The sequence below is a fragment of the Oncorhynchus clarkii genome, chromosome 19, assembly GCF_045791955.1.
Source record: "Oncorhynchus clarkii lewisi isolate Uvic-CL-2024 chromosome 19, UVic_Ocla_1.0, whole genome shotgun sequence".
Taxonomy (NCBI): domain Eukaryota; kingdom Metazoa; phylum Chordata; class Actinopteri; order Salmoniformes; family Salmonidae; genus Oncorhynchus; species Oncorhynchus clarkii.
The window spans coordinates 35223224-35249332 of NC_092165.1; the positions used below are offsets into that span (position 1 = coordinate 35223224).

The 26109-nt window shown below is 46.2% G+C and overlaps 1 protein-coding gene across 2 annotated transcripts in view; it reads left to right on the plus strand.

Moving 5' to 3' along the window:
- The window catches only part of LOC139375090 (cysteine rich transmembrane BMP regulator 1 (chordin-like)), a 130032-nt gene that overhangs the window by 99593 nt on the left and 4330 nt on the right, over nucleotides 1–26109 (plus strand). For both annotated transcript variants that reach the window (XM_071116528.1, XM_071116527.1), the window contains exons 8-16: nucleotides 3794–3922; nucleotides 4523–4679; nucleotides 15338–15459; nucleotides 16371–16583; nucleotides 16834–17049; nucleotides 18388–18609; nucleotides 19116–19304; nucleotides 22744–22860; nucleotides 25373–25563. In XM_071116528.1, coding sequence (XP_070972629.1) covers nucleotides 3794–3922; nucleotides 4523–4679; nucleotides 15338–15459; nucleotides 16371–16583; nucleotides 16834–17049; nucleotides 18388–18609; nucleotides 19116–19304; nucleotides 22744–22860; nucleotides 25373–25563 — 1556 coding nt within the window. The remainder of the gene's footprint in view (nucleotides 1–3793; nucleotides 3923–4522; nucleotides 4680–15337; nucleotides 15460–16370; nucleotides 16584–16833; nucleotides 17050–18387; nucleotides 18610–19115; nucleotides 19305–22743; nucleotides 22861–25372; nucleotides 25564–26109) is intronic.

Here is a 26109-nt window from a genome sequence, read left to right on the forward strand (position 1 = left end):
TTGTATTCCATTCATGGATGGGATGAGTTTTTGTATGATACTGTGAGATGGGTTTTTACAATGTCACTATCGGAGATACTGACCATTGTGTCTTGGTGGGGGATGAGAGATAGTCTGAGAGAGAGATAAGACGGTGAGCAGCACAGTTTAATGCATGCCCTCACATCGTTATCCCTTTAATGATCTTGCTCTGCCTCCTTAACAAAGACTCCTGACATTGGAGATGTGTAGCTGGCTACCCTTCATAGAGAACCCCCGCAGCTCACTGGTTAGGACCTCAGCCTGATTTCTCTGCCATGTAAAATCATCTGAGGAACAACCAATGGGATTGTCTCGTCTACAGTATGGGGAACGTCAAATATTACTCTAACACAATTACAATGGTTGTTTAGATTGATTTACACGAAGATAGTCACCGACAGTGTGGCAGTTGCAGTAGTACAATACGTTGCCTGTTGGAGCCCGTCAGCTTTCTACCTGAGGGGAGGTCAGTCAGTGTGAGCTGTGTTGTCATTGTCATGTATTGCGTGTGTACTGGGTCTGGTCCTCTGTGTGTACTGGGTCTGGTCCTCTGTGTGTAATGGGTCTGGTCCTCTGTGTGTACTGGGTCTGGTCCTCTGTGTGTACTGGGTCTAGTCCTCTGTGTGTACTGGGTCTGGTCCTCTGTGTGTACTGGGTCTGGTCCTCTGTGTGTACTGGGTCTGGTCCTCTGTGTGTAATGGGTCTGGTCCTCTGTGTGTACTGGGTCTGGTCCTCTGTGTGTACTGGGTCTAGTCCTCTGTGTGTACTGGGTCTGGTCCTCTGTGTGTACTGGGTCTGGTCCTCTGTGTGTACTGGGTCTGGTCCTCTGTGTGTACTGGGTCTAGTCCTCTGTGTGTACTGGGTCTGGTCCTCTGTGTGTACTGGGTCTGGTCCTCTGTCTGTACTGGGTCTAGTCCTCTATGTATACTGGGTCTGGTCCTCTGTGTGTACTGGGTCTAGTCCTCTGTGTGTACTGGGTCTGGTCCTCTGTCTGTACTGGGTCTGGCCCTCTGTGTGTACTGGGTCTGGTGCTCTGTCTGAACGGGGTCTGGTCCTCTGTTTATATTGGGTCTGGTCCTCTGTGTGTACTGGGTCTGGTCCTCTGTGTGTACTGGGTCTGGTCCTCTGTGTGTACTGGATCTGGCCCTCTGTCTGTACTGGGTCTGGCCCTCTGTCTGTACTGGGTCTGGTCCTCTGTGTGTACTGGGTCTGGTCTTCTGTGTGTACTGGGTCTGGTCCTCTGTGTGTAATGGGTCTGGTCTTCTGTGTGTACTGGGTCTGGTCCTCTGTGTGTACTGGGTCTGGTCCTCTGTGTGTACTGGGTCTGGTCCTCTGTGTGTACTGGGTCTGGTCCTCTGTGTGTAATGGGTCTGGTCCTCTGTGTGTACTGGGTCTGGTCCTCTGTGTGTACTGGGTCTGGTCCTCTGTGTGTACTGGGTCTGGTCCTCTGTGTGTACTGGGTCTAGTCCTCTGTGTGTACTGGGTTTGGTCCTCTGTGTGTACTGGGTCTGGTCCTCTGTGTGTACTGGGTCTGGTCCTCTGTCTGTACTGGGTCTAGTCCTCTATGTATACTGGGTCTGGTCCTCTGTGTGTACTGGGTCTAGTCCTCTGTGTGCACTGGGTCTGGTCCTCTGTCTGTACTGGGTCTGGCCCTCTGTGTGTGCTGGGTCTGGTGCTCTGTCTGAACTGGGTCTGGTCCTCTGTTTATATTGGGTCTGGTCCTCTGTGTGTAATGGGTCTGGTCTTCTGTATATACTTGGCCTCTGGGAACACCAGGTAAACAGAAGCCAGGTCCTGCCACTGTCACCCCTGCCCTTGTCCCTCCCAGGCAGTCCACACACGCACACAAACACACACACACACCCTGCCCTTGTCCCAGCGGCCCCAGGGCACACGGCCCTCTGCTCCCGGCAGCTTCATTTAGCTCCCCCACAGCCAAGCCAGTGCTTTATGCATTTTTATTTCCTAATTATTATTTGTTAGGAGAGCTGGTTTCCTCAAGGTGACACCCCCTCTCTGTCAGGGGTGTTATTGTGCCAGACACACAGTGTGTAATTAAGCAAATCAAGGCTGTCACATTGGAATGAAGCCCTCTGGAGTCCTCTGCCATGCTTAACGTTTAATGCTACATAACTCACCTACACCGGGGATAAAGAGCGGGGGGGGGGGGGGGGGTTGCTTTGTGGTCATATGTGTACTGTTTTTTGTGTGGTCTATTTGTCAATGCATTCGTTTCATGCCTTGAATTGCCATGCCCCTGCTACTGTACCTACCAGCCTGCCCACCAGTTGTTTGTTAACAGGGACACCTTGTTTTAGCCCTAAGTCGTAGCAAGTTAATGAAATCAGAGCGAGAGAGCTCATTCTTAATTCATAATAACTATAAGTCCTGAAATAAAAGCATGGAGGCGTTCATCAGAGACAAATAACCTTGAGGGGAAAGCAGATGGGAAAAGAGCATTGTGTCATTTTGTTACTTTTATCTGATGGGACTTAATTAAATTTGCACCTCCAGAATAATTGGCACTGCACTGTTTTCAGACAGACCTCCTCTCCCTCCCTACCTGGCCATTTTGTGTTAACCAGGAATGAATTCATCACAAAGTGACCCCAACCTTTCAGCAACACATTTGTTTGCCTTTGTTTAATTAAATGTCCTCATAGGCTTCTATTCATTTTCTTTTGATTTGGTTTCCAGTAGATTTAGCATTGTCTATACATTATTAGCATTGTCAATACATTATTAGCATTGTCTATACATTATTAGCATTGTCAGAATGTTTTCTTTCTACTGCTATGTTTATCTTGTGCATCATTACATTCATAGTCTCTTGTGACAGACTAGACTGGCCAGCGTACACGTGATTTGCATTCACGATAGTGTAGTCTACTTCAGAGAGAAGCCGCAGTTACTCACTGGTGTCTCCTCTGACCTTGACTGTCCTGTACTCCCCCTAAATCCTCCTGGCCAACTCCTTTTCCTTCTGTCCTCCTCCCCACCGCCACATGTCATCCTTCCCACCTCTTCCTCCTCTCTACCTCCTCTTCCTCCTCCTGTCCTTCTCTTGTCCTACTCCCCATCTTCTTTCTCCTGTCCTACTTCCCACCTCCTCATATCTTCCTCCCTCCCCTGTCCTCCTCTTCCTCCCCACTCCTTCTTTGACTTCCTGGTCTGGTCCCCGCTTCAACCCTGGTACAACCCTCCTCATATTTATCATCACAGAACAGCACTAGTCCTGGCCCCTCCCCATCAGAGAGGAGCCACATACAGCAGATAGCAGCCAGCCAGGGTGACAGGCATCAGGGAGGAATTTTTCAAAGCTGTCATAACTAAACCGTGTGCTGGTGTCCATGACTGTGAAATATGGCCAGCCAACGCCCTCCGATATGATTAAGTGCTGTATAATCTTTTAATGGATTCAAACAAACTGAACTGGAATGCAGACACCTCAATGTGAAGCGATATGCATTAGATGGAGGAGTGGAGGAGTCGGGTCACAGAGGGCAGTTGGTCGTGCCTTTGTATAGAATATTATTGTAGCTGTCAGGTTTTTTCAACTATTGTTCTCTGATATTTACCCACTTTAATGGAAGGTAGGTGTGGGTTTGTGGAGAAATTGCTTTTGACTCTGATGGCTCCTATTAGTCATAATGCCAGAACAAAGCTGTGTGTGTGTGTGTGTGCGCTTGTGCGTCGTAAGTGTGTGTTGAGTGATGTTACTCAGTTGACTTGCCTCCAAAGTGGTGTGTGTGATTTTTGTTGGTTCCTTCAGAGCCCACCTACATCACGATGGCGCCCCCTACCTGTCAGTCATTAGAGAACTGCTCCCTGTCAGAGAAGGACTGCTTATACGGATTCCGACAGAACCTGAACAGCTGTCGCACCTGCCACTGCAAGACACGTGAGTACTGGGCCACATTCATTAGGGTACACAGCAGAATACTTTTTAAAACGTTTTCCAATGTAAAACGAAAATGTGCGTTTCTTATGACACAAATCCAGGGTGTGTCCTTGTTTCAGTCCATTTTCTTCCTTTTGGTTCACGACGTGGTTTGGTCTGACGTCTCGGTCAGTGAAGCCTGTTTTGCAATATGTCTATTATTTCCTCTCATCGGATTGGTTTACACAGAGGACAGAACTCGCCCTGGGCCAATGACATTGAGACATTGTTCTCTGGTGCTCTCTCTCTCCTTCCTGACTGTCTGGCTGTTTCTATGACTATACCTGTCTGGGACATTATCAGACATGGATTAAAGGAACACTGAGGGCAGACTCAGACATCTTGAAAGGGCTTTTAAAAACAAAGATGTACAATGTTTTGTATCCCTGCCTGTCAGAAAAGAGCATTATCATAAGTCATGACTTCTTGAGTTTCAATAACAATTCCTCATTTTGAGTATCTCTCAATGAAGACATATTGACTTTTAGAACTATTAAATGACTGTTAGGTTTTGGCTATAAACTGATGTCTGATGTGTTTCCGTCTGTGTTTTCCCTACAGGAGAAGAGCTGTGCAGTGCCCTGACCTCTGACTGTACCCTGAAGTGTCCATTCGGCCTGCAGACAGATGCCCACGGCTGTGACGTATGTCAGTGTCGCCCCAGACCCAAGAAGTGTAAGGCTGTGGTTTGTGACAAGGCCTGCCCCTTCGGATTCATGTAAGACAGCACTTCTCTCGCTCCCTCCTTCTCTCCCTTCCTTCCCTCCCTCCCTCCCTCCCTCCATCCATCCCTACCCCTTCATCCCCCTCCTTCCCTCCCTCTCTCTACCTCCGTCCTTCTTCCTCTCCCGCTGTCTTTACCAACACTCTACCCACTCAGACACACTTAATAACAAACATGCTGATTCCCCGCACTCACACAATTATCATATAGTTTTCATTCCAGCACCCCCACGCTTTGAAATATGAAGCGGTTCAAAATTGGCGTCGTTTCAGAGTAAATTATGCCTACTTTTGCCAGTCACTTTCAGCCGTTATAAAGCAGTAGATCTTCACAGAGCTAGACAGACTGACAGATGGTCAATTGTAATTGAAATCGCAGCTCCTTCACACGTATGTCACAAATTACCCTGGTTACATGCTTTGCCTGTTATGCTTAAGTGAGTTGTACTCCTAAACGGACAAAATGCTAACTTTTTCCTTCTCCACAACTCATTTTGGCTAAACCGGCATCGCGTGTGGAGTTGACAGCTTCGCCCAGGCTACTGATTGGGTTTTCTGTGTTGCTGTTGCACACCGTAAAGGATAGCCTCTGATAGTGAAACTGAAGGGCTAATCTTCGAACAGGATGTTCTTTTAGCTTCTCCAAAATGCACCTGGCCCCTAGTACCGTGCATGTAGGCTCACCGGACCGAATACACAGATTTCCATTTACTCAGAGGTACATCAGTAGTAAATCATTTATTACAGCTTTCACTAAGGAATCTTGTCTGCAGGTTAAGAAGGTATGCACACACACACACACACACACACACACACACACAGACACACACACACACACACACACGCACACACGCACACGCACACACGCACACACACGCATACACGCACACACACACACACACACACATGCTCATACCTCCTATGCTTGCTGTGCATAAAAACTCACGTGTAGAGCTATAAAACCAAAGCTTTCATATACAGCACTGTGTACAAATGGACAATTACTGCACATGCCCAACAGCCATACCACCTTCTGATTTAAATGAGTTAGAAAATAACTCAAATATTACAATATGCCTCAATCTCAGTCTCCATTTGATGAGCTTGTTAATAGATCATTCCCCCACACACACACACATCAGCTCTACTGATTTATTACATGACCATAGTTAGAGAAGCAGATTATGTGTGTCAGCGGTTCAGAATGGTTCTGGATATAGGTCTAACTCACTACTGGACACCTAAGGCTCCTTCACTCTTAGCCAAGTTAAAAGGTACAATCTGCAATAGTTACTGATGTTAAATTATCATTTTAAGGAATGATGTATTGACTATTGAAGAATGTAACTTATAATTGTTACGGTGCGTGAATGAGGACCCAAAAGCGAATTAACTTAAACAGAGCTTCTTTAATTACCAAACATAGGTAGGCTCAGACGGACCGGCAGATTCCGACAGGACAAGACAAGGTTACAGCAAACATGACGACAGTCTGGTTCAGGCATGAAACACAACAAACAAGAATCCGACAAGGACAGGAGCAGAAACAGAGAGAGATATAGGGACCTAATCAGAGGGAAAAAGGGAACAGGTGGGAAAAGGGGTGACGAGGTGGTTAGGAGGAGACAAGGCACAGCTGGGGGAAAGAGGGGGAGAAAAGGTAACCTAACAACGACCAGCAGAGGGAGACAGGGTGAAGGGAAAGGACAGAGACAAGACACAACATGACAGTACATGACAGTACCCCCCCACTCACCGAGCGCCTCCTGGCGCACTCGAGGAGGAAACCTGGCGGCAACGGAGGAAATCCTCGATCAGCGCACGGTCCAGCACGTCCCGAGAGGGAACCCAACTCCTCTCCTCAGGACCGTACCCCTCCCAATCTACGAGGTACTGGTGACCACGGCCCCGAGGACGCATGTCCAAAATTCTACGAACCCTGTAGATGGGTGCGCCCTCGACAAGGATGGGGGGGGGGGGGGGGGGGAAGACGAGCGGGGGCGCGAAGGACGGGCTTGATGCAGGAGACATGGAAGACCGGGTGGACGCGACGAAGGTATCGCGGAAGAAGAAGTCGAACTGCGACAGGATTAATGACCCGAGAAATACGGAACGGACCAATGAACCGCGGGGTCAACTTGCGAGAAGCCGTCTTAAGGGGAAGGTTCTGAGTGGAGAGCCAAACTCTCTGACCGCGACAATATCTAGGACTCTTAGTTCTACGCTTATTAGCAGCCCTCACAGTCTGCGTCCTGTAACGGCAAAGTGCAGACCTGACCCTCTTCCAGGTGCGCTCGCAACGTTGGACAAAAGCCTGAGCGGAGGGGACGCTGGACTCGGCGAACTGAGATGAGAACAACGGAGGCTGGTACCCGAGGCTACTCTGAAAAGGAGATAGCCCGGTCGCAGACGAAGGAAGCGAGTTGTGGGCGTATTCTGCCCAGGGGAGCTGTTCTGACCAAGACGCAGGGTTGCGAAAAGAAAGACTGCGTAAGATGCGACCAATAGTCTGATTGGCCCGTTCTGCTTGACCGTTAGACTGGGGGTGAAAGCCGGAAGAGAGACTGACGGAAGCCCCAATCAAACGGCAAAACTCCCTCCAAAATTGAGACGTGAATTGCGGACCTCTGTCCGAAACGACGTCTGACGGAAGGCCATGAATTCTGAAAACATTCTCGATGATGATTTGTGCCGTCTCTTTAGCAGAAGGAAGCTTAGCAAGGGGAATGAAATGAGCCGCCTTAGAGAACCTATCGACAACCGTAAGAATAACAGTCTTCCCCGCTGACGAAGGCAGTCCGGTGACAAAATCTAAGGCGATGTGAGACCACGGTCGAGAGGGAATGGGAAGCGGCCTGAGACGGCCGGCAGGAGGAGAGTTACCGGACTTAGTCTGCGCGCAGACCGAACAAGCAGCCACGAAACGACGCGTGTCATGCTCCCGGGTGGGCCACCAAAAACGCTGGCGAATGGAAGCAAGCGTACCCCGAACGCCAGGGTGGCCGGCTAACTTGGCAGAGTGAGCCCACTGAAGAACGGCCAGACGAGTAGGAACGGGAACGAAAAGAAGGTTCCTAGGACAAGCGCGCGGCGACGGAGTGTGAGTGAGCGCTTGCTTTACCTGCCTCTCAATTCCCCAGACAGTCAACCCGACAACACGCCCCTCAGGGAGAATCCCCTCGGGGTCAGTGGAGGCTACTGAAGAACTGAAGAGACGAGATAAAGCATCAGGCTTGGTGTTCTTAGAGCCCGGACGATAAGAAATCACGAACTCGAAACGAGCGAAAAACAGCGCCCAACGCGCCTGACGCGCATTAAGTCGTTTGGCAGAACGGATGTACTCAAGGTTCCTATGGTCAGTCCAAACGACAAAAGGAACGGTCGCCCCCTCCAACCACTGTCGCCATTCGCCTAGGGCTAACCGGATGGCGAGCAGTTCGCGGTTTCCCACATCATAGTTACGTTCCGACGGCGACAGGCGATGAGAAAAATACGCGCATGGGTGGACCTTGTCGTCAGAGAGGGAGCGCTGAGAAAGAATGGCTCCCACGCCCACCTCTGACGCGTCAACCTCGACAACGAACTGTCTAGAGACGTCAGGTGTAACAAGGATAGGAGCGGATGTAAAACGATTCTTGAGGAGATCAAAAGCTCCCTGGGCGGAAACGGACCACTTAAAGCACGTCTTGACAGAAGTAAGGGCTGTGAGAGGAGCTGCCACCTGACCGAAATTACGGATGAAACGACGATAGAAGTTCGCGAAGCCGAGAAAGCGCTGCAGCTCGATGCGTGACTTAGGGGCGGGCCAATCAATGACAGCTTGGACCTTAGCGGGATCCATCTTAATGCCTTCAGCGGAAATAACAGAACCGAGAAATGTGACGGAGGAGGCATGAAAAGTGCACTTCTCAGCCTTCACAAAAAGACAATTCTCTAAAAGGCGCTGGAGGACACGTCGAACGTGCTGAACATGAATCTGGAGTGACGGTGAAAAAATCAGGATATCGTCAAGGTAAACGAAAACAAAGATGTTCAGCATGTCTCTCAGGACATCATTGACTAATGCCTGAAAGACAGCTGGAGCGTTAGCGAGGCCGAAAGGAAGAACCCGGTATTCAAAGTGCCCTAACGGAGTGTTAAACGCCGTCTTCCACTCGTCCCCCTCCCTGATGCGCACGAGATGGTAAGCGTTACGAAGGTCCAACTTAGTGAAAAACCTGGCTCCCTGCAGGATCTCGAAGGCTGAAGACATAAGAGGAAGCGGATAACGATTCTTCACTGTTATGTCATTCAGCCCTCGATAATCTATGCAGGGGCGCAGAGACCCGTCCTTCTTCTTGACAAAAAAAAACCCCGCTCCAGCGGGAGAGGAGGAGGGGACTATGGTACCGGCGTCAAGAGCTACAGACAAATAATCCTCGAGAGCCTTACGTTCGGGAGCCGACAGAGAGTATAGTCTACCCGGGGGGGGAGTGGTTCCCGGAAGGAGATCAATACTACAATCATACGACCGGTGTGGAGGAAGAGAGGTGGCCCTGGACCGACTGAACACCGTGCGCAGATCGTGATATTCCTCCGGCACCCCTGTCAAATCACCAGGCTCCTCCTGTGAAGAAGAGACAGAGGAAACAGGAGGGATAGCAGACATTAAACATTTCACATGACAAGAGACGTTCCAGGAGAGGATAGAATTACTAGACCAATTAATGGAAGGATTATGACAAACTAGCCAGGGATGGCCCAAAACAACAGGTGTAAAAGGTGAACGAAAAATTAAAAAAGAAATGGTTTCACTATGATTACCAGAAACAGTGAGGGTTAAAGGTAGCGTCTCACGCTGAATCCTGGGGAGAGGACTACCATCCAGGGCGAACAAGGCCGTGGGCTCCTTTAACTGTCTGAGAGGAATGTCATGTTCCCGAGCCCAGGTCTCGTCCATAAAACAGCCCTCCGCCCCAGAGTCTATTAAGGCACTGCAGGAAGCTGACGAACCGGTCCAGCGTAGATGGACCGACAAGGTAGTGCAGGATCTTGAAGGAGAGACAGGAGTAGTAGCGCTCACCAGTAGCCCTCCGCTTACTGATGAGCTCTGGCCTTTTACTGGACATGAAGTGACAAAATGACCAGCGGAACCGCAATAGAGACAGAGGCGGTTGGTGATTCTCCGTTCCCTCTCCTTAGTCGAGATGCGGATACCTCCCAGCTGCATGGGCTCAGCACCCGAGCCGGCAGAGGAAGATGGTAGTGATGCGGAGAGGGGGGCAACGGAGAACGCGAGCTCCTTTCCACGAGCTCGGTGACGAAGATCAACCCGTCGCTCAATGCGAATAGCGAGTTCAATCAAGGAATCCACGCTGGAAGGAACCTCCCGGGAGAGAATCTCATCCTTTACCTCTGCGCGGAGACCCTCCAGAAAACGAGCGAGCAAAGCCGGCTCGTTCCAGCCACTGGAGGCAGCAAGAGTGCGAAACTCAATAGAGTAGTCTGTTATGGATCGATTACCTTGACATAGGGAAGACAGGGCCCTGGAAGCCTCCTCCCCAAAAACAGATCGATCAAAAACCCGTATCATCTCCTCCTTAAAGTCCTGATACTGGTTAGTACACTCAGCCCTTGCCTCCCAGATTGCCGTGCCCCACTCACGAGCCCGTCCAATAAGGAGAGATATGACGTAGGCGACACGAGCAGTGCTCCTGGAGAAAGTGTAGGGCTGGAGAGAAAACACAATATCACACTGGGTGAGGAACGAGCGGCATTCAGTGGGCTCCCCAGAGTAACACGGCGGGTTATTGATTCTGGGCTCCGGAGATTCGAAAGCCCTGGAAGTGGCCGGTGGATCGAGGCGGAGATGGTGAACCTGTTCTGTGAGGTTGGAGACTTGGGTGGCCAGGGTCTCAACGGCATGTCGAGCAGCAGACAATTCCTGCTCGTGTCTGCCTAGCATCGCTCCCTGGATCCCGACGGCTGAGTGGAGAGGATCCGAAGTCGCTGGGTCCATTCTTGGTCGGATTCTTCTGTTACGGTGCGTGAATGAGGACCCAAAAGCGAATTAACTTAAACAGAGCTTCTTTAATTACCAAACATAGGTAGGCTCAGACGGACCGGCAGATTCCGACAGGACAAGACAAGGTTACAGCAAACATGACGACAGTCTGGTTCAGGCATGAAACACAACAAACAAGAATCCGACAAGGACAGGAGCAGAAACAGAGAGAGATATAGGGACCTAATCAGAGGGAAAAAGGGAACAGGTGGGAAAAGGGGTGACGAGGTGGTTAGGAGGAGACAAGGCACAGCTGGGGGAAAGAGAGGGAGAAAAGGTAACCTAACAACGACCAGCAGAGGGAGACAGGGTGAAGGGAAAGGACAGAGACAAGACACAACATGACAGTACATGACAATAATTGCCCCACAACTGTCTTACTCCATCAGAAGCCAAAATATAAAGTTGTTTCACGGAATAGATTTATAGCGGGGCTATAAATGACAGTTTGTGGCTTTAAAAGGACAATCTGCAGTTACTACGATCTATTTTTGGACAGAAGATAATAATACATACCCATTTGATTCTTGAAGAATATAACTTAATGAGCTTAGATAAGACTGTCATACCCCATCAAAACCCCCAAATATAAGATTTCTTTACTCCAATGTTTGGAAACAAAGTAAATTGTATGACCGGATGACTTCTTTGTTTCAACTGCAGATTGCTCGTTTAAAGACCGCTTCTCCCTTGTAGTAATAGTAGTACACCTTCTCTTTCATAACAGATTTTCTAGTGGGCAGCTAGCAGCTTTTCTATAATTCCCCAGGGAGGCCGGTCCACCTGCACTATAATCCATCTGCGCTGTATCTTAACTGTGGTGTGGACCAACCAGCCAGCTGGCCTGCTAGGAATCATTATGACAGAATAGTTATGGATATGACAGAGAGTAAAACGCTTAGGTGGCAGGCAGTGTCCTGTCCACACATTTACCTTCCTATCATAAACTAAACTCTCCCTCAACAATGGTCTGTCACATACAGTAAAGGTGTTACTCGACTGGTCTGTGCCTGCATTGAACCAATCGTTGCTCTCTCTCTCTCTCTCTCTCTCTCTCTCTCTCTCTCTCTCTCTCCCTCTCTCTCGCTCTCTCTCCCTCTCTCGCTCTCTCCCTCTCTCGCTCTCTCTCTCTCTCTCTCTCTCTCTCGCTCTCTCTCTCGCTCTCTGTTTCTCATCTCCCTTCCTCTCTTCCTCTCTCCCCCTCTCGCTCCCTTCTTCTCTCTCCCCTATCTTTCTCTCTCTCATTCCTTTCTCATGAATGAGTGTGCACGGCGTGAATGCTTGCATCTAAGATTCTAATTTTAGATATCTATTTATGCGCCGTCAAAGTTATAGCTTACACCCTATGTTCGAGCAGCAAAGTGTTTCGTTTGAATAATTCAACGGGCTGCCGTCTCCTCTCCGTACAGACTCTATTGATATTCCCCACAACTGAAATGGCCCTTGATAGCTCCTTATCACCAAACCAAATGTGGATTGTACATGGCTGTTCCTCCTCAATCTTATTATTCATGAGATAAGAGAGTGGGCAGGAGAGGGAGAAGGGGGAGGATAGAAGGAGGGGCGGGAGGGATGAAGAGGGGGAGGATGGAGGGATAGAGGAGGGCCTGGATGGGACAGGGGGGATTTGGAACGTGAATTTTGATTTAGGAAAGGAAAGGTGCTCTGCTCTGTCTGGTCAGAGCAGCGAGCCACAGAGCGAAGCGTTTGTTTGATACGTCCCCATGGTCAGTCATTTGTGCCATCTGTTGACACGCGTGTAAACACACACAATGCCTCTCTCTCTCTCTCACACACACACACACACACACACACACACACACACACACACACACACACACACACACACACACACACACACACACTCTCTCTCTTATCTCTGTCCTTGTTTTAACTGATGACATTGGTGCTGCTTGTCATTGGCACCTAGCTGGAACGTACACACAGCTGTCTCTGATATGTTTGTGTGACTGTTTGCTATGTGTTTACCTCTCCATGCAATGACAAAAACCATGTCAAACTAATGATACAGATACCACGGCAAACAAACTTTTTCTGCTGTAAATTAAAGCATGTCACACAAACAAACACAATGGCAAACTAAAAGTTGACGGGCGTCATCTGTAATCGGTGTTGTTGTTTTATTGAGGTGAGAGTTGAAACCATCACAGCTTAATATTCTCACGTTCACTATAGACTACTGTAGCATGCACAGTCTTATTTTAGCACAGATTTCTGTCATTCATGTTTTTTATTTCAATTTAATGGCACAGTATTTTGGCTATTTATTCAACTGGAATTGATGTGTGATTACAGTTTTACAGTGTGATTTGGTATATTGTTTTTCCATAGGCTGAAATACAAGCACTGTTGTAAGCTGCTGCTAAAAATATATGTAAAATCTGATGAGGGTTTGCCAGTTAGTTTGGTTTTGGCACCAAACATTTTGTTTGCGGCTCAAATCAAATTGTATTTGTCACATGCATGGTAAACAACAGGTGCAGACTAACAGTGAAATTCTCCTTTTCCAACAATGCAAAGTTAAGATAAAGATAAAAATGCAATACAAAATAGAAATAGTGACACGAGGAATATATACACAGGGAATTTTTGGGGGGCCTTACTCTGCCTGGAGTAGAGGTCTTGGATGGCAGGGAGCTCGGCCCCAGTGATGTACTGGGCCATACTCACCATCCTCTGTAGCGCCTTGCGGTCGGGTGCCTTTGCAGTTGCCGTACCAAGCGGTGATGCAGCCAGTCAAGATGCTCTCAATGGTGCAGCTGTGTAACTTTTTTTCAGCCTCCTGAGGGGGAAGAGGCTCTGACGTATCCTCTTCAGAACTGGGTGGGTGGGTGTGTGTGGACCGTATTAATTCGTTAGTGATGTGGACACCGAGGAACTTGAAGATCTCGACCCTCTCCTCTACAGCCCCATCGATGTGGAAGGGGGCCCTCTGTTTCCTGTAGTCCACTACCAGCTCATTTGCCTTGCATTGAGGGAGAGGTTGTTGCCCTGGTCTCTGACCTCCTCCCTATCGGCTGTCTCATTGTTGTCGTTGATCAGTCCTACCACTGTTGTGTCGTCAGCAAACTTGATGAAAGTGTTGGAGTCGTGCGTGGCCATGCAGTCCTGGAAAACAGGGAGGAGGGGACACCCTTTAAAAAATATATATATTTTACCTTTATTTAACGAGGCAAGTCAGTTAAGAACAAATTCTTACTTTTAATGACAGCCTAGGAACAGTGGGTTAGCTGCCTGTTCAGGGGCAGAAGGACAGACCTTGTCAGCTCGGGGATTTGAACTTGCAACCTTTTGGTTACCAGTCCAACGCTCTAACCCCTAGGCTACCTGCCACCCCAGTTTCTACCCTTGAGGGGGTAGAAACTGTTCAGGGTCCTGTTGATGGTCAGCATTAAGGATGTGTTGTTGCCTACTCTTACCGCCTGGGGCAGCCCATCAGGAAGGCCAGGATCAGGTTGCAGAGGGAGGTGTTTAGTCCCAGGCTCCTAAGCTTGGTAATGAGCTTGGAGGGGAAAATAGTGTTGAATACTGAGCTGTGTTTGTTGACTAAAAGTATAACTACAAAGTGATCACTAATGATCATTAACAATAAAGTTAAGCTAAAGAAATGTAAATGCTTACTTTATTTGTCCTCACAGGCTAATTGTACAGGGGACTTTCATGTTTCCTGGTCGGAGATTGTGACAGGCAAACGGAAGGGTGTTCAAGAGCTCAACTGTGTTGTGGTTCATGCAAACATGTTGATTTTCCCGGGGGAGGAGTGAAGTGTGAAATGGTACAATATGTTCCATGATGAAATGCATTGTGGGTACAATGTATTCTTAAACCTTTCATATCTTGTTTTGGAGGGAGTCAGACTATACTGTAGGCCTACTTGCCGCAGCTCATGCAAATTGCTCTCAGGCATTATTGAGGCTTGGGTTAGGTCAGTGCAGTGACTTATGTTGCTCTTCTTCCTATTGTTGCCCTTTGTACGTATGTTAAGCACTTTTGGCGCCTATTTATTGTCAACATTGCCTATAAAAGCCCAAACCTTTGGCAGAAAAACTGATGTCCTTTCTGCCTCCTCACTGCAACACCCACCGTGATGGCCGTTTTGGCCACCCTCACGGTTGTGATCTATAACCAGTGATGCTTCGCATAGCCACGCTAGCTTCATCCAGAGTGGCTCGTCATGTGGTTGCTAGCAAGCCAACAGCATGCTAGGTAGTGCTAGGTATCAACAGCCAATCTAGCAGGGGCTAGAGGCTATAGTGAGCTTCGATTGGTGTATTGCGCCGCGATATCGCTGAGTATTTGCATAAAATTCAGCTTTCGCCCTGTTCACGCTCCCTCGCCATTTTTGCATCGTCCAACGTTCCCCCAGACACTTCGCTTCTCATCGCTTTTCTTCCAATGAAAATGAATGGCCTTTGTTGTTATATCAACTGACATCATCTCTAGTGGATATGGGCCGTCCCACTCAGCAAAGGTGGATTTTATAGGCTCTCCGTTTCAGATAATGTAGCATATACTATATAAATTAGGACCTATATTTTCCAACCTTGTGAATAAGTGATGTTAACCTCTCTCTCCTCTACTCCCATCAGAAAGAACAAGCATGGTTGTGATATCTGCCGCTGTAAGAAGTGTCCAGAGTTACCTTGTGACAAACCCTGTCCAATGGGCTTCCAGCAGGACGAGTTGGGCTGCCTGAAGTGCCAGTGCAGAGGTGAGTGCCATCTATTGATAACCTCTGATACTTTTGCGTTCATCATTTAGATGCTGCTAATTAAAATACAAAAGTTCTCCAAACTCTCTCCTCTCTTTCCCCTGTCAGACTTGGAGAACCACTACCAGTACCTAAACTTTATAACTATTCTGCTGTCAGTGTTTTCTTCTTTCACATATTACACCTATAGAGAGTTGTCTGGAGTAGTCTCTTGCTGCCATCTGGTTATTATTTTTGTTTGCATCATAGTCAGCTACCTTCACCATCAGAAAGAACCAAACTTTTGTTGTGATGGATGTTGAGGATATAGAATATGACTAAGGATGTGTCATGAAAGGCACCCTATTCCCTTAACAGTATACTACTTTTGATGGGCTCTAGTAATACACTATATAGGGAATATGGTGCCATTTGAGACATACAGTATTGTTACATCTTTGGTGTGACCAGGTGGCAGGCTGGGGGTCATCTCCTCCACACAGATCTATTATTGATACTTCTCTTGTGTTCTGCTGTGATTTGCACTAAATAATGAACTCCCTGTCAAATATTAATGAATGAGGGTTCAAAACATATCTCTTTTAATGAGAAAAACATTTAAATCTGTCTTTCTTTTGAGCCATCCGTCCCTGTATGGCTCAGAATCTCAGACAGGATTTTAATCAAGGTGTTTTTTTCTCTCTCCCTGACAATGATTTGTTCCTGGTTGGCCCCTGATCCTGTAAACCAGTCAGTGATTGGTCCGCCTAACACTGTACACTCTTAGAAAAAAGGGAATCATAAAAGGTTCTTCAAAGGGTTCTCCTATGGGGACAGGTTCTAGATAGCACCTTTTTTCTAAGAATGTACTTTACAGTGTTAGGGTTAGGATTGTGCTGGTAGTTGTATCTCTAAAACGTGTCCTCTTCCAGACCAGAGCTCCTCATCAGTCGCCCCATCAGTGAAAAAGGGCTCATGTCTGTCCATGGATGGAAGACGGCATGAGAATGGGGAGAACTGGCACGATGGCTGCCGGGACTGTTACTGCCACAGTGGCAGGGAGATGTGTACCCTCATCTCGTGCCCCGTGCCAGCCTGCGACAGCCCTGCCATACGGACTGGACAGTGCTGCCCGTCCTGCCCAGGTAAGGAAACCTAAAACAACCTAATGAAATAAGGAAACAACTGTGCAATTGTAGTAAGCTATTCTTAGAAATAATGGTTGGTGTGTATACTTGAAACCATCTTAAAGCTGAAATTCTTCTGAAAAGATATTGCCGATTTTCCCATCTTCTTCATTGTTTCATGGTGATACTGTTGATAATACAGTACATACTAATGAAAAAGCTGTTTCACCTTTGACCCTGTGCTCACCCTTCTGTTCTCCTCCCTCAGATGAGCCTAGCTCCCACAAGCCAGACCTGGGGGACTCGTCAGTGTGCCTGGCCCCGGGGGGAGAGTACTTTGTGGAGGGGGAGACGTGGAACATCGACGCCTGCACCCAGTGCACCTGTCACAGTGGGCGTGTCCTGTGTGAGACAGAGGTGTGCCCGCCCTTGCTCTGCCAGAGCCCAATCAGAACGCAAGACTCCTGCTGCCCTCACTGCCCAGGTGAATTTGAGTAGCCGTTGGTTATTCAAGTTGGCTTCTAAACACTATGGGTCTTTCTATATCCAGTATCTGAGTCTGTGGGGCAACTATAATATTATGTTATAACGGCAGCCTTATCATTATGCTTAAACGCAGCCTAAGCCCTAAGCCATATATATATATATATATATATATATATAAGGTAGAGATGAATGTGAAGGGGGATAGTGTCTCAAGATAGTCTTAACTGAGCTGAGGTCCTAAAGTAAATTATAGCTGCAAAGACCTGGCATTGAGAGAGATGCTATTGTAATGTTTACTATTTGCCTTGGCTCTATTTCCAATACAACAATATGGCTCGTTGAGGAGGACACAGAGAGAGAGAGAGAGAGAGAGAGAGAGAGAGAGGAGAGAGAGAGAGGAGAGAGAGAGAGGGGAGAGAGAGAGGGAGAGAGAGAGAGAGAGAGAGAGAGAGAGAGAGAGAGAGAGAGAGAGAGAGAGAGAGAGAGAGAGAGAGAGAGAGAGAGAGAGAGAGAGAGAGAGAGAGAGAGAGAGAGAGAGAGAGAGAGAGAGAGAGAAAATAGTCCAGAATCAAACTGTAGAGAGAGCGAATGAAAAGAATGTGCATAATGCATAAGTTATGGAGCTCGAGACATGAATAGTGCATGAGAAAATGGAGACTTAGCAAACCAAACATGAAACAGACAGGGGTGCTTTGGGCCTCTGTCAGAGTAAAACAGTGTAACAGCACAGAGATGCCTGGAAGGCCACCAACTCAACTCTCACATGGATATTTTTGTTTGTTTCCATCTCTTAAAGATGTACTATGCAGAAATCGCTCCGTATTTTCTGGTTGCTAAAATTCGAATACTTCACCCAATTTCAGTTTGCGACAAAACAAGCAAGTATAGTGTAGAGAATCATTGTACTATCTAAACCACAAAGAAATATATTTTCCATAACCACAAATATTGTAGTATAGAAATAGTGCACATAGAATAGATTTAACGCTTCTTAGACTTGCTTTCAATGAGACTGACAGATCTATAACTCACATTTCTATGTGAATTTGGTCGGGTCGCCCAAAAAGTTACATATTGCATCTTTAAGCTGTTTGTTTGAGATGTTTTAGCTGAATATACCAAAGACGCAAAGATGAACATTCTACCGTTTGAATGTCATCAATATTTTAAGCCCTGGAATCCAACCCATGTATTCTTGTCAGATGAACCAGTTCTTAGGTGCTCTGTTGGCTTCCAAGAGCTACAGTCACATCTAAAGAACACATCTTTGAAAGTATACCTGACTGAGTGCAGTCAGTTGATCCTGACTGTGTGTTTCTCCCTCTCTCCTCTATAGACGAGCCCATCACTCCCCAATCTCCCAGTAATGACAGCATGCCCAGCTACTGCAGGAACGAGGAGGGAGACATCTTCCTGGCCGCAGAGTCCTGGAAGCCCAACACCTGCTCCAGCTGTGTGTGTCTGGACGGTCAGATCAGCTGCTTCTCAGAGTCCTGCCCACCTGTTGGCTGTGCCAGGCCCGTGCTACGCAAAGGACAGTGCTGCCCCTATTGCCTCGGTATGCTGCACACAGACTTGCAGGGACACACACACAGATAATTGGACCTACCTATACTATAGACAATGTGGGGAGATAAGCAGAGTAAGCAGGTTTTACTATCCTTGTGGGGACCAGAAGTCATCACAAGGAAAAGTCTGACAAGTGGGGCATTTCGCAGGTACCCACAAGGGAAAAGGCTATTTTAGGCTTAGTGGTTAGGTTTAGGGTTATGGTTACAGTTAGGGTTACAATTAGAGTTAGGAGTTAGGGTTAGGCGTTAAGGTTAGGGTTAGGCTAAGGGAACACATTTTAAATGGGAACAAATTGTTTGGCCCCCACAAGGATGGTAAAATGAACGTGTGTGCTGGCGTGCATGCGTGCGTGCATGTACGTGTGCATGTCTGTGTGTGTATATGTGTCTGCATGTGTGTCTGTGTTTGCGTGTTTACTGAATGAGTATCTTCCATATGTTTACCTGTCCCCAAGGTTGATCCTATTTGATCTTCTCCCGTGTCTCCTGACAGATGCCACACCGCGAGCCGTGTGCCACTTCAATGGGAAGACATATGCAGACGAGGAGCGCTGGGACATAGACAGCTGTACACACTGCTACTGCCTTCAGGGACAGACCCTCTGCTCTACTGTCAGCTGCCCCGCCCTGCCTTGCCACCAACCCACCATAGTGGAGGGCAGCTGCTGCCCCATGTGTTCAGGTGTGTGTGTGTGTGTGTGTGTGTGTGTGTGTGTGTGTGTGTGTGTGTGTGTGTGTGTGTGTGTGTGTGTGTGTGTGTGTGTGTGTGCACGCGCATGCATGCGTGCGTGCGTGTGTATTTGTTGCCGTTCACTCTAATTGCCTCTAATGAATTCCTTCCCCCTCAAACATACAGTACACACGCGCGCACACACACACACACGTGTTCACACTCCCTTGCAAAATATGAATTGTCTGGTCATCAATATTACTTAAGCAATAAGGCCATATTGGCCATATACCACAAACCCCCAAGGTGCCTTATTGTTATTATAAACTGGTTACCAACGTAATTAGAGCAGTAAAAATAAATGTTTCGTCATGCCTGTGGTATACGGTCTGATATACCACAGCTTTCAGACAATCAGCATTTAGGGCTCAAACCACACAGTTTATAATGCTATTAATATCATAGCGTTGTTGAATACTCATTTCTGATTGGCTTGAAAGGCATTCTAGAGCATGCATTATTTCCCTACAACACACGGTATCAGCACAGTAGAATTCAAAGGCTATAGTTCATTCTTACTTGTTCTATATTTGAGCTGCTTTTGAAAGCAAAAGTCTAAGTGAAAGCATTATTGGCATTGTTAGATAATAGCAAGCTAGGACTGAAGATTCGGTGAGCTAAACGAGCAACGTCTGATTGGTTACCAAGGCATCCACTGTAGCTATCTAGACTTGCTAGCTACTTCAGTGGATGTTGAACACATTTCTACATGCAAATGAAAACATTTCTAGCAGTAAATGTGTTAAATTATAGCCATGGTATAAAAGGGATAATCAACTAGGGGCTCTATGCTTTCTCTGGAAAATAATACAACTCTGTGGAAGGTTAGATCCACTCTGCTAGAAGGCATAGCACCTCGTTGATTTTCCCTTATGCATATTCCCTTCACTACTTTGAAAGAAGGACTATAAAAGAGTGCAGATGTCCTCCCATTGATGCTGCTATGTATTCACACCATGTTCCTCAAATTTTTATTTGGTTGACTGTTAAGTAATGAGTTGAGTAATTGAGGAGGACAACCACAGCAAACACACCTTCATTGATATTAATAGTTGAATGGCGGGATTAGGGTTTGGGCTGTGTGGTGAATTAACATGCATTGCTATGGCTAGATAATAGCATTGATCATAGCTCCCGCTCTGTTCTCTATGTCACTGCTCGGCCCTGGATCGATGAGATGCAGCAGTAGTGTAATTATAAAACTCACAGCAGAGCTCTGAGGAGAACGCCACTGCCCGTAATTCACACCAGCTGGGTTCAAATACTATTATAAATCATTTCAAATGATTTATCTAATCTTGATTGAGCTTGTCTGACTTAATGGAACCAATAGAGTAGTGACACGTGGGGACATTAGATGTGATTGGGTGGAGATGAAATGCATAACATCCCCTCTTTTCTCAGAATCAGGCTCAATTAATAAAAAGCCAAAGGTCCCTCATTCACCGCAGCTCACTCACCACTCACTGTTCGTTATTATTCCCCTCTCTCTCTCTCTCTTTCTCTCTCTCTCTCTCTCTCTCTCTCTCTCTCGTCGGAGTGCATGCTGGGAGTGAGTCGTCAAGCAGAGTGTTTGTGAGAGCGAATGGAATTTATTTTCATACGTGCCACCATTTGTTAGAGATGAAGTGTTAGAGCGAGAGTTATCTCGCCATGGTCAAATCGTATCTACAATAAAGAAGGTTCTTTTTGGATGCAAATCTCCGTTGTTGAAACATGTCGTGTCTCATAGGAGACAAGTGCATATGATTTTAAAAAAGGAAGGAGATGAACTGAATTTAGCGTTTAGTTTTAAGATTGATGGATTTGATTATGTCTTCTATGCATCTACTGAATCAATGAAATGTTTTGGATGTGGAAGAGAGGGGCATTTGGTGCGTAATTGTCCCGAGAATGAACGCGCTGAGCCTGGTTAGCTTTAGTGCGGGTGCAACTAACGTACCACAGCGAAGGGATGAAAATACTACAGGTATAGGGGAAGAGAGAAGGTGGGCAGATGTGGTTGGAAAAGTAGGAGAGGAAGGCATTGTGGATACGGGGGCAATTGTGGTAGATCAGAACAAAGAGGGAGGGGAAACACTAGGTGAGATTGCGACTGCCGTCGCTGAGGTGGTGCTGGAAAATGAAATTGGAGGTCAAGAGGAGATTGAAATAACGGAAAAGGAAGCGGATGTTTTCAAAATACCGAGGAGTAAAAGGAAGAATTTAAGGGGTGGTGAAGGGTCTAATTCTAAGAGAAAGGTAGAGATGGATAAATCAGGTGAAGATGACCAGGTTGTAGAGATGGGGTTTTCTTCTGGGGAGGATAGCGAGAGTGAGTCATCTGACGCGTCACAACAATATAGTGAGATAGATGGGGTGGAAGGGAGGTATGGGATCGAGAAGATACGTCAATTTCTGAAGTTGACAAAAGGGAAGAAATATATGCAGGATTACAATGTAACTGATTTTTTCCCTGAACGTGAATTGTTTATTGAATCAGCAAAGTTTCTGATGTCAAAAATTACAGGGGGAGGTTTGAAAAGCCCTGAAATTGCTAGACTCAAGAAAGTGGTCACGAGAGTAATAAGTGATGCAAATTCTAAAGAAAATGAAAGAGTTCAGTTGCAGTTTTAACTCTGTAAAGAGATGTGGTGGCTGTATCTTCCTCCTCTCTAAAAAAAGAGCCATGGTGTATGAGTTAATGAGGGGAAAGGGAAGTGACATAATTTTTCTACAAGAAACGCATAGTCATTTGGAAAATGAAGTTATGTGGCAACAGGAGTGGGGGGGGACAGTGGTGTGTAGTCATAAAAACTCAAAAAGTGGGGGTGTGGTTATCTTGTTCTCAAAAGGGTTTTTGCCTTTGTCATATGAGGTTGAAGAGGTAGTTGAGGGGAGGTTATTAAAAGTTAGAGCAAGGTATGAAAACATCAATATGTGTCTGATAAATGTATATGCCCCAGTGGTGACAGTTGAGAGGGTAGGTTTTTTAGAGACATTATCAAATACCATTGAGAAATGTAACAAAGAAGATTATTTGTTTATTGCTGGGGATTTTAACTGCACAGTTAGTGATTTAGATAGAAATCACCAAGAACCTCATATAGCCTCAAGGACGTTTTTAAAACGCCTTATTGTAACAAATGAACTGTGTGATATTTGGAGGAGTCAACATGGAGGAACAAGGCAGTACACCTGGGCGCATGTGAGAGAGAACATCATCTCTATGGCCAGGTTAGATAGGTTTTATGTTTTTGAGCATCAATCTCAGGTCTGTAAATCAAGTGTGATAACTCCAGTGGGATTTTCTCATTGTTTAATAACTCATTAACTCTCTCTCTCTCTCTCTCTCTCTCTCTCTCTCTCGTCTTTACCTAACCACGTGTTTCCATATTATGTTACCTCATAGAGATGTACGCACCAGCCCCCACCAACGTGCCCATCGAAAAGACAGACCAGCATGGAGACAGGAACCAGCCTGCCTGGCCCACACGCAGTGAAAATGACATCATGCCCCAGTTCAGAGGTCAGAGTTCAAATCAAACACTTCCTGGTATGTCATGTTGCTAAATAAAGCTCCCCTACTCCCCAACTCACACACCAAACAATTGATTCCCATTCAAAATGGTTGATCGTTTTAGGGGAATATCCTCTGCAAAGGTAAATTGGGAAAAGAGTTGTGCTTTACAGATTGGAGAATGGTCTGGGGGGATCATGGCTTTGCCAGGGGGGCTAGAATGGTGTAAGGGAGGTTTTAAACTTGGAGTGTACCTAGGAGAAACTATGGAAAAAAATTGGAGTGGGGTGGTTGAAATGGTGGAAGGGAGGATGAGGAGATGGCGTTGGTTACTATCTCGTATGTCATACAGGGGGGCGTACAGTTAACAATGTGATTGCATCTGCACTGTGGCATCGATTGTCAGTTTTAGAACCACCATCTGGCCTTCTGGCTAAGATACAGGCAATTATTGTGGATTTCTTTTGGGATAAATATCACTGGGTTCCACAAAGTGTTTTGTACAAAAGAGGAGGGGGGACAGGGTCTTGTACATCTTGCTAGTAGGGCTGCTGCTTTCCGGTTTCAGTTTATTCAAAGGTTGCTTTATGGACCGGAAAATGTGGTGTGGAGAGGGGTGGCAGGTCTTATATTACAGCGGGTTGGAGGATTAGGTTTAAAGAAGGCTTTATTTCTGGTTGATATTAGCCAGATTTCTAACTCCGTTTTACAGAGGCCTTCTCAGAGTGTGGAGCGTAATGAAGGTGTCCAGAAGAACTTCAGCGGAGTCAGTGCATTGGCTGTTGGAGGAACCTCTGGTGTATGGGGCAAGACTGGACTGTACAACTGCAGCTGTTACACCAAGATTCTGGTGAAGGGGAAAATCATCACCTTAAGACAGTTAATGGCCATGGCTGGGCCCGCCTTAATGGATGGAAGACGGGTGGCAGAACATTTGGGGATGAGGTCCCAAATGCTGGGGATTAACCGGAAGAATGGGGTATGCTTAGTAGCCACAAGAAGATTGTGCAAGATGAAGACGTCTCATTTCCAAAACTAGGGATTACACCAAATATCCCAGAGTCAGAAAGAAAGGCGTTATTGCTGGATTTGAGAGGGTTGGAGGAGGTGGGTTTGGATGAGGTGAATGGGAAGGAATTGTAAAGGGTGTGTCAAGGTGTTGAATAAAGATAAATTGAAAAATAGAAAAGATACTCCATGGAGGGTAAAATTGGGCATTGATGACAAGGTAAAGCCAGCATGGAGAGCACTGTACAAACCACCGTTACAAAAGGGTACTGGTGATATGCAATGGAGGGTTTTACATGGCATCATTGCAGTTAATGCTTTTGTATCTGTTATTAACTCAGATGTTAGAGATGGATGTCCTTTTTGTAATATAAGAGAAACCATTTTTCACTGTTTTATGGAGTGTGAGAGGATAAAACCTCTATTGGAAATGCTGGAATCTTTGTTTAAAGCTGTAGGGGAGTTTTTCAATAACACTGTTTTTATTTTGGGGTTTCATTATAGTAAACAACAGAAAAGAAAATGTCAAATGTTAAATTTTGTTTTGGGACAAGCTAAGATGTCAATTTTTCTGAGTAGGAAACATAAGATAGAAACGGGATATGGGCAGGATGTAAGATGTGTTTTTAAAGGTTTAGTGAAAGCAAGAATAAAAGTAGATTTTGAGTTCTTTTCAGCTGTAAAAGATGAAAAGGCAGTGTGTCATTATTTTATGTTAACATTTGAGTAAAAAATAAAGGTTTTATAAAAACTCAACTCTCTCTCTCTCTCTCTCTCTCTCTCTCTCTCTCGTCTTTACCTAACCCTTAACTTAACCCAAACATTAACCCTAACATCTAACCCTTAACTTAACCCAAACATTAACCCTAACATCTAACCCTAAACTTAACCTGTGATCCTAAATCTAACGCTAATTGTAACCCTAACTCTAAACCTAACCCCTAAGCCTAAAATAGCCCTTTTCCTTGTGGGGACCGGCGAAATGTCCCCACTTGTCCGAATATGAGGATTTTTGTTCCACACAAGGATAGTTAACCCAAACACACACACACACACATATATATACTTGACACATCCCCATCATTAGCAGCTGCAGTGGGGGAGAGGAATCTAGAGTGTCTGTCTCCTTGGTGCTGCTGTAGCTGCTAAATGTTTTTGCAGACGGCCATATGAAACTCTTCATCCAGGAGCAGAGTCTGCTCTTTCCTTTTAACTGCAATCTAGGGACTGATTCAATTCTCCATAACTCTGCTATGCCAAAGCATGTCTAGTGTTGTTGGAGTGTTGCTGGGAGGATACCACATTATTGTTTAGTTTCTAGAACACTTACGTTATGAATTGATACACATGCCACGTGAGGTTACAACAGCCGTTTTTTAAGACATAAAAAAGTATTTTCTGAAATCCTACACTGCACCTACCAACGGTATGAGGATTATATATAAACATGCCAACATCTCATGATAAAGAAAAGTTTGAGTCCCGTAATGTTTGTGTGTTCCCTTTGTCACAGGGGACTTTGGTAGTCTCCAAATGCCCTATCTGGATGGGAAGACCCCAGTTCCCAGTGAGGACACCAAACTGCACTCTGTGGCTTGGGTGGCACTGCCCATCGTCATGATGCTCTTCACCATCACAGCTCTGCTCTACGTCAACCAGAAGAAGCAGTGGATCCCTGTGCTCTGCTATCGCACCCCCACTAAGGTAAGGGGAGACATTACCCATATTTACAGTACATTCGGAAAGTTTATTTTTTAACTTGCAGCCTTATTCTAAAATGGATTAAATATAAATCGATTTTTTCCCTCATCAATCTACACATAATACCCCATAATGACAAAGCAAAAACAGGTTTTTAGACATTTTAGCAAATTTTTTAAATAGAAAATAGAAATATCTTAATTCATATATCTTTACCCCTACAAATCAGCTGGGCTAGACAATCTGGACCCTCTCTTTCTAAAATTATCAGCCGCAATTGTTGCAACCCCTATTACTAGCCTGTTCAACCTCTCTTTCTTATCATCTGAGATCCCTAAAGATTGGAAAGCTCTAGACCCAAACTGTTACAGACCTATATCTATCCTACCCTGCCTTTCTAAAGTCTTCGAAAGCAAACTGAACCAACAGATCACTGACCATTTCGAATGGCACCGTACCTTCTCCGCTATGCAATCTAGTTTCCGAGCTGGTCATGGGTGCACCTCAGCCACGCTCAAGGTCCTAAACAATAGCGGAGAAGGTATTGAT